The sequence below is a fragment of the Bombus terrestris genome, chromosome 14, assembly GCF_910591885.1.
Source record: "Bombus terrestris chromosome 14, iyBomTerr1.2, whole genome shotgun sequence".
Taxonomy (NCBI): Eukaryota; Metazoa; Arthropoda; class Insecta; order Hymenoptera; family Apidae; genus Bombus; species Bombus terrestris.
The window spans coordinates 8,774,444-8,789,553 of NC_063282.1; the positions used below are offsets into that span (position 1 = coordinate 8,774,444).

General features: G+C 37.4%; 1 protein-coding gene across 2 annotated transcripts in view; it reads right to left on the minus strand.

Moving 5' to 3' along the window:
- Positions 1 to 3,824: 3,824 nt before the first annotated feature.
- Positions 3,825 to 15,110, minus strand: part of LOC100645026 (protein zerknuellt 1) — a 101,967-nt gene continuing 90,681 nt past the window's right edge. For both annotated transcript variants that reach the window (XM_003400797.4, XM_048411659.1), the window contains 3 exons: positions 13,750 to 13,922; positions 6,276 to 6,479; positions 3,825 to 5,744 (listed from right to left, as the gene is read on the minus strand). In XM_003400797.4, coding sequence (XP_003400845.1) covers positions 5,004 to 5,744; positions 6,276 to 6,479; positions 13,750 to 13,922 — 1,118 coding nt within the window. In that variant the 3' untranslated portion in view covers positions 3,825 to 5,003. The remainder of the gene's footprint in view (positions 5,745 to 6,275; positions 6,480 to 13,749; positions 13,923 to 15,110) is intronic.

The window sequence follows — 15,110 nt, forward strand, 5'->3', positions numbered from 1 at the left end:
ATCGCGTTTAAACCGCCCCGTTTTATTTTCCTACCTTCATACTTTCATGATTTATCGCCAGGCAGAGAAAATATCGCGGACTTTTCTTTACAATCGAGCTGCGTGAAAAATTGACGATCGATATTTCTGGATTAGGAGCTATTCGAGAGTACCTGCGTTAATTTCCATTCTAAATTTTATGCCACCATGCTCATATTTTGATATTATTTAGTTAAATTACATATATATATTACATATATATTTAGTTAAATTACATATATTCTTACTCGTTACATTTATTATTTAGCACTGTTCTTATTTAAGTTACCCTATTTCAGATCGCTAAGAATTTTCCCTCGTTTCCACTTTTTCCGATGCTACTAAAAATAATTCAAATTCGACATAGTAAGATCGTGTATTTATATTAGTGTTATATATTTACTATGTTATATATATGTTATACATTTCACACGATCCATCGCTACGTCCATTTGTTTCTCAATTTTCAATCGAATTTCAGTCGAATTCGCAAATCTACCAAAATTTACCAAAACCAAAGAATTCTCTGTTAACGAAGCAACGCTATTTTCCCTAATTACGTATTACTGAAACCACATCTGCAGTGATCCAAACCACGTATCGTCCCACACAGGTTAATCGAAAGTTTCACGACACAATCACCACCGTGGTCAACTTCCATTCTCTAACTCATAATCCTCCACTAATTATTCTGTAGAGCCAACATGAGTGCAACTTCCTCTGAAAGTTGCACGATCACGTCACAGACTTCTGCCAATCAACTCCACGCTAGGAACAATCGTTTCGCTAATTGTTTCGTGTTCGCCGCCTATCAACTTTGTTTGTCAGGGATTTCATGAATTACAATGATACTATTATCGTCATCAAACGACGGAGACATCAAGGGTAAGCTTGTTTCATCGACGCCGCACAATGCACAACGAGGAAGAGAAAGAAAAGCAGATTCTCTCTTTTTGAAGCGTTATCATCTCGACGAAGACAGTGAACCGTACTCTGATCGCGAATAAATTATAACTTCCCTTGATTCCGCGCTGGAGCCGTGGCAATTTTATCCCCGCGAGAAGTTCTTTCATTGAAATGACAAATAAATAGCGGAAGTAGAATGGAAACATAGGAGTCAGACAATGAGGCACTTGTACGTCATGTGTGGATTATTATTATTATCATCGCCACGATTATTATGGCTTTACGAGAGTTTCAGCGGATAGAGAGAAGCCTGTGCATTTATGAAGTGCCTTTTAGCTAGATTAAAATAGACGTTGGTGCACGTGACGATGTGTGAAAGAGATTTGGTTAGATTAGAAAAAGCTAAATGATTTATTGATTAAAATAGTTGATTGATTGCGTGTGTGTAGAATATAATTAGAATAGAATTAATATGAGAATTATTTCCTATTTTGGTGATTATAGAAATTTTGAAGAGTTAAGTTTTGAAGAGAACTATGCAGGCGAAGATTACATTGTTGTATAGTTAATGGACATTTTAAGGATATTCAGTAGAAACTTTATTCTTCAATTTCGATTTAATTTTTTTGTCATTTTCTTTAGGCTATACGTAATTAAAAATATCATGAGAATAATGCTTAATAATACCACAACATTATCTTCCATTACGATAATATATTCTTTTCAAAATCTATTCTTCAAACACCCTAAAGAATTACTTAATGTATATGTATCTCCAAAATAAAAAGTAAAAAAGAAATTACGAGAAAGGCATTGTTAATTTTCCAAGCATAAATGATGATGGAACAAAGCGTGTAATGCTTAGTAATTTCCTAAATGAAATATATTTACGTATTTCTGTCCAAGGACTACAGAATAATTAGAGAAACTATCAAATGAGCCTCCTTTCTTGTAATGATGCAGGTTTCTAAGTAAGCATGCGATTATTATTGTTCACCGGTTATGAAAGGGTTAATGAAAGGATCGCTGAACATGGTTAATAGAACACATAAATGTTTTAATTATACTAAATCCTCAAAAGATCTTCGAATGGAAAAATTTAGCTGTTTCTGCTCAGTGAATACGAAATGATTAATAAAACATTCTTGCAACATAATCGATAAGATATAAAATGTAGTTTCCTGCGAAACGTGAAATGTGAATAAAATTTTAAGCGAAACCAGTGTAAATTATTTAATCGCGCCAATAATATTTCTCATTTCTACACCTAAATCTCATGACTGAAACATTTTGGTCATAAACCTAATTAGTAATAACGTTTGTAATAAATACAATTTATTGCAACCGTAAAGAAATTATCCACGACTAAACAATTCTGAACTTCAACTTTTGGAACGAAGAAAATAAAACTCGATGATTTTTGTTGTATGTCGAGAATACGCAACCAGTTTCCGCGTGCATTATCAATTTCGTTCTCCATCACGTTGAACGAACTCGGTAGCGAGCATATTCGCGATTGCTCCAATCGAAAGTCGCGAATTAAATTCATAAATATTTATTAAATGATCCGGCCCGTTATAATCGACACCCGGGAGGAGGCGACCGAAAGCGTTAAATAAATATCCGTTTTTCTCGTGAATAATAATTGCATCGCGGTTAGCCTGAATTTTTCATGCGAATTCCGACCTCCAAGCGAAAATCAACGAAAATTTGCCATGAAATAAAAAGGGGAAAAAAAAAGAAAGAGAAGGGAACAGGTAAAAAAGAAGAAGAAAGGGGGAAACAGCAAAAAATTGGCGAAATGTAATCTAGAATAAAGTGCCATATATAAAATTAACAGATCGCGCTTTGTATGTAAATTTGATATACGACCACGGAAAGTTGATATATCATTTTCTATGCATATTCATACGTGAATTCATATGTAGCCTCGGTATTTGTTTTACGAGGACGCCTATGGCACCATTATTCTTCCTATTCCGCGAATTTATAAACGGTACGAATGTCTCTTTTAGTTTCTCCCGCAATTTTATCATACGTATAAACCATATTTTGTATCGTGTTTCATTGCAGTTTAGAAAAACATTTCTACCACACGGCTGTGAATATCATGCACTTTAAAAATAATGAGAGTATAAAGTTGCAAAAAGAATTGAAGGATTTCGCGAAAAGAAATTGGGGAAAATCGTAACGATATCCTCATGGTAATTCGAAGACAATGTGGAAGATTTAACGGCAGACAGTGATTTATTTCAATGGAAGCTTTCTATTCAGTTTTCACGATTTTCTGTTACTTTTCATTTTGTCTTTCCCTCCTGGTGAAACTACGAAAATTGTGCAATTCGTACGGTCAACCGGTCGACTAAAGTTATGCTAATTAAGTTATCAGGATTCATTCGGTTTCATTCCAATTAATTTCTGTCGTTTCGTTTAATAAACAATAGTATATCGTGCCTTCACGTTGATGAATCTTTAAACGTAATTAAATATTAATCCTATATATGATATTCCGTGTTGCACCAACATATTCACGATATGACGAACAACTCGTATAAATAAATTTAGGAACGCGGCAAATTTTGCAACTATATAGGGAGCACATTATGCCGGTTGGTTTGTTTTACCGATGCATCGATATGTAATATAAATTACGAAATAAATTTGATGGTCCCCATAAATAAGTTAAATGATATATAATTGCTAACAGAAGGAAAAATTTGGATGTTCTCTGCAATTTTTCATTTAATCTTTTTCTTCGATAATCCTTCATCTTTTCCAATTTCTTTGTTTCAATGAAATAAGTTATTCGCACTTACCTTTTACACAAATCGATACGGATGGTGTACAGGAAAGGGAAAGATCGAATGATGGAGTATATTCATCACACGACACTATGTATATAGTGTTGAGAATAAATTAATATATTTGAAATGAATATACGGTAGATACTGTCTCGCATCCCAGATTTTATGGCATCTCGTAACATCTTCTCTCTCTCTCTCTCTCTCACACACACACACACACACACATGCTTTCTCTGTCCCTCTCTTCTCCTCTTCGCATCCCCTTATCGATCTCCGATATTCCTCTCTTTCTCACACACACACAAAGTGCAGCCTGGTATGACACACACAAAAAAAAAGAGAAAAAAAACAAGAAGAGGAGAAACATCCTGTAATTCAGCTTTGTACCGCTTGTTATCATTTTCAGCATCCTTCACGCATTGTCTAAAACTTTCCTTTTATTCTCTATATTATATACACGCGTACCAGGCGAAATTTCTATTGCTTTAAATAATATCCGCGACTCGACGAACACTTGGGTATCGACTACGATCAATTAAATAAAACGAAATCGTCCATATTTCGAGCTATTTACATTAAATACACGCGCAGTCTGTCGCTCTCTCGCACACGCATCCTTACTATCTCTATCTATCTCTCATCCTCCGCCATATCTCTCGAACAAAATCGTTCTAGAGCGAAAAAGAGGAAGATGATGCTTGTTTTATTGCACATTCTCGTCTCGATCTCTACACTCGAACACGCAGGACAAAGAAGAAAGTCGAACACCCTGGACAGACTCAACGTCACTCACGCACTCGATGCAGATATGTCGAAACTGATATAAGCTTCCCTTTATTCAGTCAAAAAACTCGTCGCTTTTCTCTTTGTCTCTTTCGAGTTACGCGACCGACGAAAACAGTCATGCTTCGACAGCGAAAATTCTCTGGAATCTCCAACTGGATCGTGGAACGTAGATCGAATCACTGTTCGTCATCCTTCGTTAAAGATCCTTTCTTCTTGACCAATCGAATGATACTAAACAATGTTAAACCGTGGCAAGTCTTCTAAGAAATGAAAGATCTAGGCTCGCCATCACAGGAACTCTTCTGTTCCACTTCGAACAGCGATAATAGGGTACTGTCCTAAACGTGTGGATCTCCCTAACCTCAACCTTCTCGTTGTTCACGATAATGTTCTCGCGAAACTGGCCCATCACTTCGTTGTCTGACACCGAAACTCGCGTCGTTTGTCACCGGACAATCTCGACTGGAAGGAATTCGACTTCTTGACTCACTACGTGGTGGATGGCGAAGTGGGTACGGAAATCGGCGACGTGGGGCTGCTCGACTCCCTTCCGTTAGAAAGGGTTGGCGTCGAGGCTCTGTATTCGTTGTGGATTCCAGGGGTGCTGGTTCTGTTATTGCCCAAGAGACTGTCGATGGAGAAGGGGTTCAGCCTCTTTCTTTCTTCTCTCCCTTTCACGGACAAGTCTATGCTACTGCTTTGGACCTCTTCTTCGTTGGTCTGTTGCCTGACGGATATTCTGCCAGGTTGGCTGCTACTGTTCGTTGTCTGGCGCGGTCCACCTGCACTGTTGATATTCACTAGCTCCCTTCTTCTCTCTAGAAGGCTTAGACCCCAATGATGAATCCCTTGCTGATGGTTCAAATGATCGAGACTCAGGCTGGAGTTGGGACTCTGAAGACTCCCTGAGACCTGGTTCACCGATCTCCGAGGATCGTTCTGCTCGTTGCTGGTATTTGCTAGCCTTGGATAACACTCTCCATCGATAGAACCATCCGCAGCCGAATCGACTCTCTCGCTGCCGCTCTCGCTGCAAGAATCCAGACCACCCACCACGTCAATCTCCTCGTTCGCGTCGTTTCCGGAACCTGACACGCTGCTGCTCTCGTTGTTGTTTGTCAAGTGGTTGAACGAGCTTCCTAGGCTGCCGTTCAGGGAATTTCCGCTGGATGCCGCGGCGCTCCGGGACTCCCATTCGGCGCGAAGCGTCGAGAGGTCCACGGTGATTCCCTGAAATCAGAATATTGCGTTCTTCCCTTCTGAGCTTCTATTTTGGATCGCAGTAATCTGCGGATATTACGGAACTTGGATAGACTTAATTTTTTAACGAAAGAAATTTTATTTAAGTGATCGCTACCCTTTGATGAAACGCGCTGAAGATTGAATTGATATTCGATAGGTATAATAAGATTTGTTCCACTTTAACAGAATCTACAGTACGATCTTGATATGATGTAAGTTTTAATTGAAAAGAAATACTATCAAACTGATCGAAGGTAATAACGTTTTTTCTATTGAATTCTGTGAAGATTGAAATTATATTCGATAGATAATAAGATTCGTTTCATTTTAATAGAAATATAGATTATAATAATATTCATTTGCAAGTGTCTAAATTGCTTTCGATTGTAATCAGATACTAGAAATTAATCTACGATAGAATTACAATTTCAGAGATTACCATCAATTGCCTTTTATACGTTCATTGTATTCTGTAACTTAATATTGGATAACGCAGATTGTATTAAGTCTAGGAGTTACCTTCGCAGCTAATTTCCTCTGCTGTCGTTCAAGAGCTTTCAACAATTTCTTCTGCCGCCTTTCCCTTTCCTTTCTTCTGAGCTCTTCAGGTGGAATGGGTTCGCCGCTACAACTCTGAGGATGAGCGTTATGTGCCGGCCTTCCTGGACCCTTCTTCGTGTGCTCCTTTTTCCTCCATTTTGCCCTTCTGTTTTGGAACCATACCTGCAAGCAAACAAAGCGGATTTGTTAACTTAAGAAAGAGTCCCACCTCAGAAGCGCAATGTTTCTTAGAAATTTATTTAAAATTTCTTAATTTTTAATTCATTTCTTTTAAACAAACGCTCAACTTTAATCTTGGCCCTACGAAACATGAATGTTCCATGAAAATGATAAATTTTCTAAAGCTGCTACATTTTCTGAACCAAATGAAAAGCAGTTTTCAACTTTGATCTTAAACCTTTGAAAAATGAATCTTCATCGGAAAGGATGGATTTTTAAAATTCTTACGCTCTATAAACCAAACGAAAAGCAACCCTCAACTTTGACCTTACACTTTTAAAAAATGAGTCTTCTGTGAGAAAATCTATGTTCTGTTAAATATGCTTGCAATTTCACCGTCGAGTGTTTCATGGAATACCGCAGGATCAAAGGGGAGAACGCGGTATTTCACCGCGACGACTGCGACTTTATCTGTTTTACCTGGAGTAATTAAAAGCACGTCCAAGCGTGGAGCGGTCACAACGGTTAAATATCGAAATTACACGAAGGAGGGCAGCCCGCGCGGAGGAACCAACGACCCCCTAGGGTGTCTTGATTCATGGTGAGTTTCAACCCTTTGCTCGCGTGAACGCTCGCGGCGTAAAGCACGATTTAAAGCCGGCGTGAATTTCGCCGCTCGACTAAGAGAGAAAGAAACATGGAAACAGAGGAGAAAGGGGTTGAAAAGGTGGTTGAAAACGATGAAGACATTAGTTGTGGCTGCGGCCCGGTATGTGGCGCTGTTCTCACGCGAGCTACAGATCAATACACCCCCGCTAACCCCTCTAACTATCCTCTGCACGTCACGTGCCCTTACAATTTTTTTCGCTTTCCTTTCTTCCCTTCGTTTCTTACTTTCCAAACGAAAACGAGATTCAATCGTAGGAAAGATCGGATTGTTCCACTCGCAGCTGGTCATTTTTCATCGAATTCTGCCGGAGTTTGTCGGAACTTTGTTCGCTCGAACTCGGTGAAACGAGAGCGAGGTGTGTTATCTTGAAAACTGGAAAATAGTTAATTGATGTATTTCTCACGCGATAATGGTTTGTGAAATGCAATTCAATTTATTTGCAAAAGTATTTTTATGCGATTCAGACGACATAGAAATATTATAAACCGTAGAAAGCACTGAGATTTCTGAGCTTCGGATAGAGAAGTTTGCAGGGTTCAAGCAAAGTAATTTCTAAAATATTAATTTCTAAAATATTTCATACTGATGTATAATATTGTGCGAGAATGAATCACTTCAATGCAAGGAACTACGCCGTTCGACATTTGATAAAATATCAGACAGTCGCAAGTTCATCGTCAATCGTATGTCATTATCAGAAATAATAAGCGATGTCAATTGGTTGTCGAACATCATTCAATCTTATTCTCTGTCCTAACCCGAGATAAACCATTGTTTACGATCTACATACATACATTTTTCTTGAGAATATTTACTCGCCTAAACAGTGATAAATTCGTTGATATAACGTCTGCATAAATAAAACGATAATCCCCAGGCTTCATGTTCGCAGTGTCTTTTAGTAATATGGGAAACAAAATAAATAGAATAAAAAATAAAGAAATAAAGTGTTAGAAAATTTTCCCACGGATCATATCCTTATATCACAAATGTTTCTATTTTCATTATTATCAAGGAAGAACGACTTACAGCTGCTTCACGTTAACTCGACCGACGAGAAACGTTATTTCGGCATTATTACCACTATTCGTTAAGAATTATCGCCGGCTGATAACCGCTAACAAGCTACTCCATCGATTATTATGTGCTTTGACTGATGCTAAATGTGTAACATCTTTTTTTCTGACCAGTTTACGACCGCCTTTCTTCTCCAGAGAAGCATTCATAAAACGACTGTATGGATAAGAAGACCGCCTTAAAACGTTGATATTCTCGAAATTCTAGAGAGAAAGATATAGGATGTATCTCTACATCTTCACGAATATATAACACGAATAGAACGAGTAATTAGCTGAAAACACTCTCAACCTGATTTACGTCAATGATATCGTGAAGTGTGTCTCATAAAATATAATACACTATCCAAAACATCTTTCATGCGTGTATTCTAAGATCGTAATCGTGTAATCGTTGTATCGATGTGATATGTTTTTGCGCCTTTACATTAAAATAAAGTTTCGTTTCGAGGAGATTATCGACTAGAATATTATCGATAAGAATAGCTACTGGCGATTTTGACTTTTTGACCGGTGAAAATAATAAAGAGATCTGAACGTAAAAGAAATTTAACACTGCGATAATTACCCTGACGCTGTGCTAATTAATATTCAGCTCTCGTCGCCCGGTTTATTACATGCCGGCAATTCGTATGCACGAAACGTAGAACGCGTCGTGTGTTCTGTCGAATCGATTTACGCCGACAAAACAACGAACGCTCGTAAAACATCCATATAAAAAAGGTATAACTATTAATTAGCCTTAGACAGAGGCAAGCGAGTGAATTATTTTTTAATCGACATACATCTTCATCGAGATTGTTTCAACGTTGCAGTTTTCTCCTTTGATTATTCTTCCAAGTTTATACATACATTTATAAAGAACTTGTATTTCAACATATTAGTAAATACGATACGTTTAATGATGTTGTAGCGTTGTAATTTAACAAATGAAGAATGCAGTGTGTGCTTTTAATCGATATAAATACGTATGTACGTATTAGGTCATCCCATAAGTTCGTGCCGACCTTTGTGTATACATTTCATATTTTAAGGAAAAACAAGAGAACTTTTATCGAGACGGAATAATGAAAAATGGAAAGAAGTTGGTACAACGAGAGGGGGATTACATTTTTTCATGAAACTGAAAGGTATGTAAACAATCTTAACATATATAATCGCTCGAAAAACGGCACGAACTTATGGGATGACCTAATATTTTCCATTTCATGCTTGTACATCCGAATCGTACGGCAGCCGAACCAAAAAGAATGGCGAGAATCGTTACGATCCTCGGTGGTTATGCCGCAATACATAACGCGCTCATGACGACAACAACAACAGATGTCGCGATTACACAAATATTGTATTTGTCCTAACAAATTAAGCAATGTTACAAAAAATGTAGAGTAAAGGCTTGCAAAAGAAATTTTCGAAGAATTCAATATTATATGAAAATTATTAATATTTGTCCCTATAATTATCCCTTCTCGTAATTTTCAAAACACTGGAACGGAAATTCAAGATATTATATGAAAATTATTAATATTTGTCCCTATAATTATCCCTTCTCGTAATTTTCAAAACACTGGAACGGAAATTCAAGATATTCTCTCTAAACGAAGATGTATATTTTAATTAGAAAATTCTACCTTCTTACCTAATAAACAGAAAAAAATAAAATTTCTCTTCACAGGATCAAGGATCATCTCCCTGAAAGAACCAACACCGACACAAGATTGAGTGGCCTTGGAAAATTTCTGAGCGGTTATTAAAATTGTCCCCATTCCACCCAAATGGATGCCAATCGTCGGACAACGTTAACGAAGTGGATCAAAGAGGACCAGTTCTGACACGACGTCGTAAAAGAGTATTGAAAAAGGGAGAAGACCGTCGATCGTTCGTGTCGTTCGGAGTGCAATTGATTTTTAAGCAGCATCCCGCCTCCCCTGCACCAGTTTGTCCGATCGTCCTTCTTCTTTCACGTTACCTCTTTCATGTCGAGGACAAAAAGCGTACAAGGGGGCAGCTTGTTCGCTGGTTTTAAGTAAATATGATAATGATACCACAAGATCGTTCAACGACGCGTGCAACGATCGACAATCAACGAGCATGATACGTAGCCCTTCATTTAAATATAAACAGAACGGAACATGGTGGGCGAGAAAATGGCGCTGCTTCAACGAGCTGTCCGCCAGTTGATACTTTCGACCTTATTTTTAAACGCTTCAAGATTTTCTGCATTCTGTTACTTTGTTAAGTAATTGATTTTTTAAAGTATCGCATAATTGAACCGGGAGAATAACGATTCAACTACAAAATCGCAAATTTTTAATTAAGCCATTACGTTACTGTTTACAAACATATCTAGTATTTTCAACATGGAAATTCTACGATTATGGTTTAGTAATTCAAGGAAATTAATTTAAGATACAAAAATATCCTCAACGCTTTGGAAGGTCAGTTCTAAAGATTCATTAAATGAATAATTATTATATGTACATTCGTTTGAATAAGAGCGGCATAAGAATATTTTTATCATTTAAAAAAAAGTACATAGAAAGAAGAGACGAAACTTCGGAATAATACAACCAACTACCAAGATTCTCGCTTTTCGAAAAAACCCACCCACGCTTATTTCAAGTTTCCGAGGAAACAGAGGTACCCGTTTAAAGTCACAAAACGCTTCGTGTTCGCACGAGACTAATGAATTTGTTGCGATCGAGTAAGATACTGATCGTTTTCGAAAACGCACCCTTTTCGAAAGGCGACACCCACGTGTAAACCGACATGGGTCCCAGGCTGTCCTCGGCTTCCAGTTGCCCGTGGCGAACCGTGTCATCGATTTATCTCATCGTGACAATATTTTTTAAAAGCCTCGACTAGCATCCGCAGGGGTTATCTAGCATGGGTATCAAATATCTAATCTGAGGACAGTCCCTACCAGAAGACGCACCGGCTGCAGCGTGACATCGTGTCACCAGCTTGGGTTATCTCAGGATCACCCCTGTCACCAAGGTCGCTCGGTTTTCGGCCCTACAAAGGGGATAGTCTATGTTCATCTAGCAAAGAAGCGATCGAATCGCATATCGCGTGGGTTTCGCGCGGTGATTTCAACGCCTGGTTTCGCGTGTCGACCTACTACTACATTTGTACTACGCTCTCTATTATGTGAAATGAGAGAGAGATTTGAATTGTTATATAATATGACATGAATAATTCGACGATTATAAATTAATTGTTATTATACGAATTATGAAAACTGTATTTATAATAATATTTTTTTATTGTTATGTTAAATAATGGAATGATTATTAATAAGATAGTTTAGTGTAATTGTAATAAAGTCAATGAGGACGAAACTTCGATTCAAATGGGTTAAAGAAACTAAATTCCGAGCAGATGATGCATTGCATGTGCGATTTAGGAGAGAAAATGAGGCACGATTAATTATTAGAAAACAGTAGACGATTGGCTAGTACGTAGCATATGAAGCGTGTCTAAGCACATAAATATAAATATCTTATCGAGTTGGGGAGATGTGAGGGTAGCTTCGTATCCGATGGGCCGTGAAATTGAGGGTCCACCCTTCTTCGTTGGTCCCACAAAAGGCTACCAGCGTGTTATGATGTCGAGTTCTAACAGAAGCGAAAGGATGTTGTGAATCTTTTCATCCGTTTATCGTAATACACGAATGAATGCAACATTATAGAATAATTCATATTTTAAAAAGTTCTTAATGATATTTAAGCTTGTTTACTAAATAAAATCTACTAATAATTTATTAGAAATATAATGAGTCAATAGAAGCAAATTTTATCTTGCATAATTAATTTTGCGATGAGTAACAAAGCAGCGAACTGGACTTCACTTGGAAAAGAGAAAATCTGTTCTTCTTTCGAATTATAATGATACAATTTTCTGTAATGGAATGACTTAAGGAACCACCGTGGATGGTTTTCAGAAATATGGTCCGTCAATTAAAAGCAAAACATCGCTAATTATTTGAGAAACGGGCGCTAGTCATGAAAACAATTGTTAAACCCTATACGTTTTTTTAGTTACATGCAATTCTACGACTTTCACGGAAAACGATTCGCGTGGTTCGCCAATTTATCCTGGCATCACGAGCTTCCGGAAGAATAAATTAAGAGAATGTTATCGTTTACTATTATTTTATTCCACGACGTACGAGATGGGCGTGTTACGTGTTAAAGGAGAAAAGAAAGAGTTCCGTCTGGCGATAACATTAAAAAACGTTTTCCCGCGAAATCGATTTCCTGCGACTGACGAATTGCTCTTTCACATGAAACGTTTCTCTATGCATGCGCCATGATGCATCATTCCTAATGTCATCCGAAGAATTTATAACTTTTAACCTTCTCATATTGGAAGTTTTTTATAACATTTCTTGTTAAAAAAGCATCTGTTGTATGTGTGACAAAGCCGTAGTATCAACTCTTTCAACTATTTTCAAAAATATTTCAATGCGATTATCAATTTTTCCATTTGCAAAATATCTTTGTGATCAAAGAATAAAAAAATTTCTGAAAATTTTTACGGACCTTCTTCTTTTAGTACAAACGGCTTGACGAAAGAAACGACGTACACATAAAATTCAGTTCATTATTCAAATGGATACGGTCGACGAATCGAAGCTGCTGGTCCCGAGATAGATCTTCCTCAGTTTACTACCCTCCAACACCATTCGACCGGCACACGGCTCGGCCTTTGCTAAGGTAACCGCACTCAGAATCGAGCAGATGGACTAACTACTCCCGGGAGAGTAGCTCAAGGGCCGACGGTACCGAGATCAAACCACCCCCGTCCTCTGTCGGGCATCAACCCTCGAAAAATGACAACGAATTCGCTATAAATTCTCGCCTATCGGTACAGCCGATCTGGAACACCAGATAATGCTACGCCAAACGTTAAATCAGGTCGCAATAAAAATGCATTTTTTTCGATGTTTTTCGATGTTCATGCCCATTTTCAAAGAAAATTGGTCCACTTACGCAGAAAACAAAGCAGGAAGTAAAGTGATCGACTCCTTTTCTAAAAATTTCTTAATTCGGAATGAGATTCGATTAGAAATAATTCGATCAAAAATTAGATTTTTTACTTTGATTTGATTCTAATGAAAGCTTTACATTTTTTCTGAATTTCAACTTATGTTGTTGAGTTAAAAATGCAGTCGTGGAATATAAAGAATAAAAAAAAATGTAAAAGCCTTCCTTTCGGGAAGAATAAGCGTAATCTTAATTTGTGTACTTAAGTTGACATCAATTTGCCACTATTTGTACCCAAGAGTCTTATAAATCCTCTTACATATTCTCAAATAATCTCTTCATTTCCTACCACGCTGTCAACTTCACCGACTTCGTAAAGTTCGGCGGATGTAAATTTAATGCCATTCGTTCAACCCTTCGTCGACTGGTTTCTTTTTCATAAGATCCGAGTTGCCTTTTATACCCGTTTTCCTCACAAGGGATTATCCTCCGAAGATTCGAGCGTTGAGTTTGTAAAAATACGAACGAAATATACTCACGGCCACGCGGCTCTCTTTCAGCTCGAGTCTCACAGCCAGAGCTTCTCGCATAAACACATCAGGATAATGACTCGAGAGAAATGCCCGTTCCAATTCCTCCAGTTGCCAGCTATTAAAGTTGGTCCTGCTCCTTCGCCTTTTGCTTCCACCTTCGTCCGATTCACCATCGCAGCCTGAAATTATGAACGTACCCATGTTAGAACATCTGTAGATTTTTCGGTAAAGAAGTTAAACCACTTAGTCACTTATTATCCTTTCATTTCGGGATTAAGATCTTAAACTTCACCTGATATTTGTTGGAGAATAATATTCAATTACATATTCGATATTATACGGTGTTTCTTCTGAAAACATCGTACATAGATTCGAAGGCTGTTTGAAGAATGTTTTCTCGCTTTTCAACAGGAAAGTTAAAAAAATTGGTATTTATTCTTTTCGTTAGATTGTTATTGGAATTTTTAAATAGGATAATTTTTTAAATAAAACTTGATACATGGAATTTAGATGTTTCTTATTTCAGCAGTATGTGTTCTAATAATTTGACTTCAATCTTCTTATTTTGTCTTAGACAAACTTCCACTAAAAATAATAATTATAGTATAGAAAACAACTGTTAGAACTCCGATAGAGAATAATTACCTACAGAAAAATGTTTTCAAACTTCTTAATAGAAATCAATATCAAACTATACATTGCTAGAAAAATTCTATCGAAATCTATTTCTCCCAAGCACGATCTGATACAATATTTCCGTAAAAGCTGCACGTCTGGTAATTGTATGGAAACGTCAGTTTCCATGTGAAAGGGAGAAACACGCTAAGGCTTATCGTTGCGAAATTGTTCGAGCTATCGTATCATTCGGACCTATCGTCTCGTCGCAGATAAGACCAGGAAGCAGAATCCCGGCATATTGAATAAACATAGAATTTCAGTGATTTTACGAGGGCTCACGTCTACCCTCTACCCTATCTCAAGCAAAAATCTGCGGATCCTCGATTGTTTTGGCAGACGTCTCCGTCCAAGTATGCGCTGATACATATGCTAATGCGGACGGAGCGGAATTGAAAAAAGATCGGCAATTATGATTGACTCTGCAATAAGGTCGCCGTTATCTGGATCGGGAAATGAAATAGCACGAGACGAAACGTTTCCCGAGATCGAGATGATTCGAAAAGAGCTTCATGTATAACATTTAATATCCTTCCAAATATTTTGGTGAAATTGTTAGGAATTGGAAGAATCGATAAGGATTTTATGATGTAAAATTTAAATTTTTATGATTAACAATGTTAAGTATTATCAATGATTTTCATGCTATTTTAAGGTTCATGCATTTTGGATTTACGCAGCAATCGCTAAAA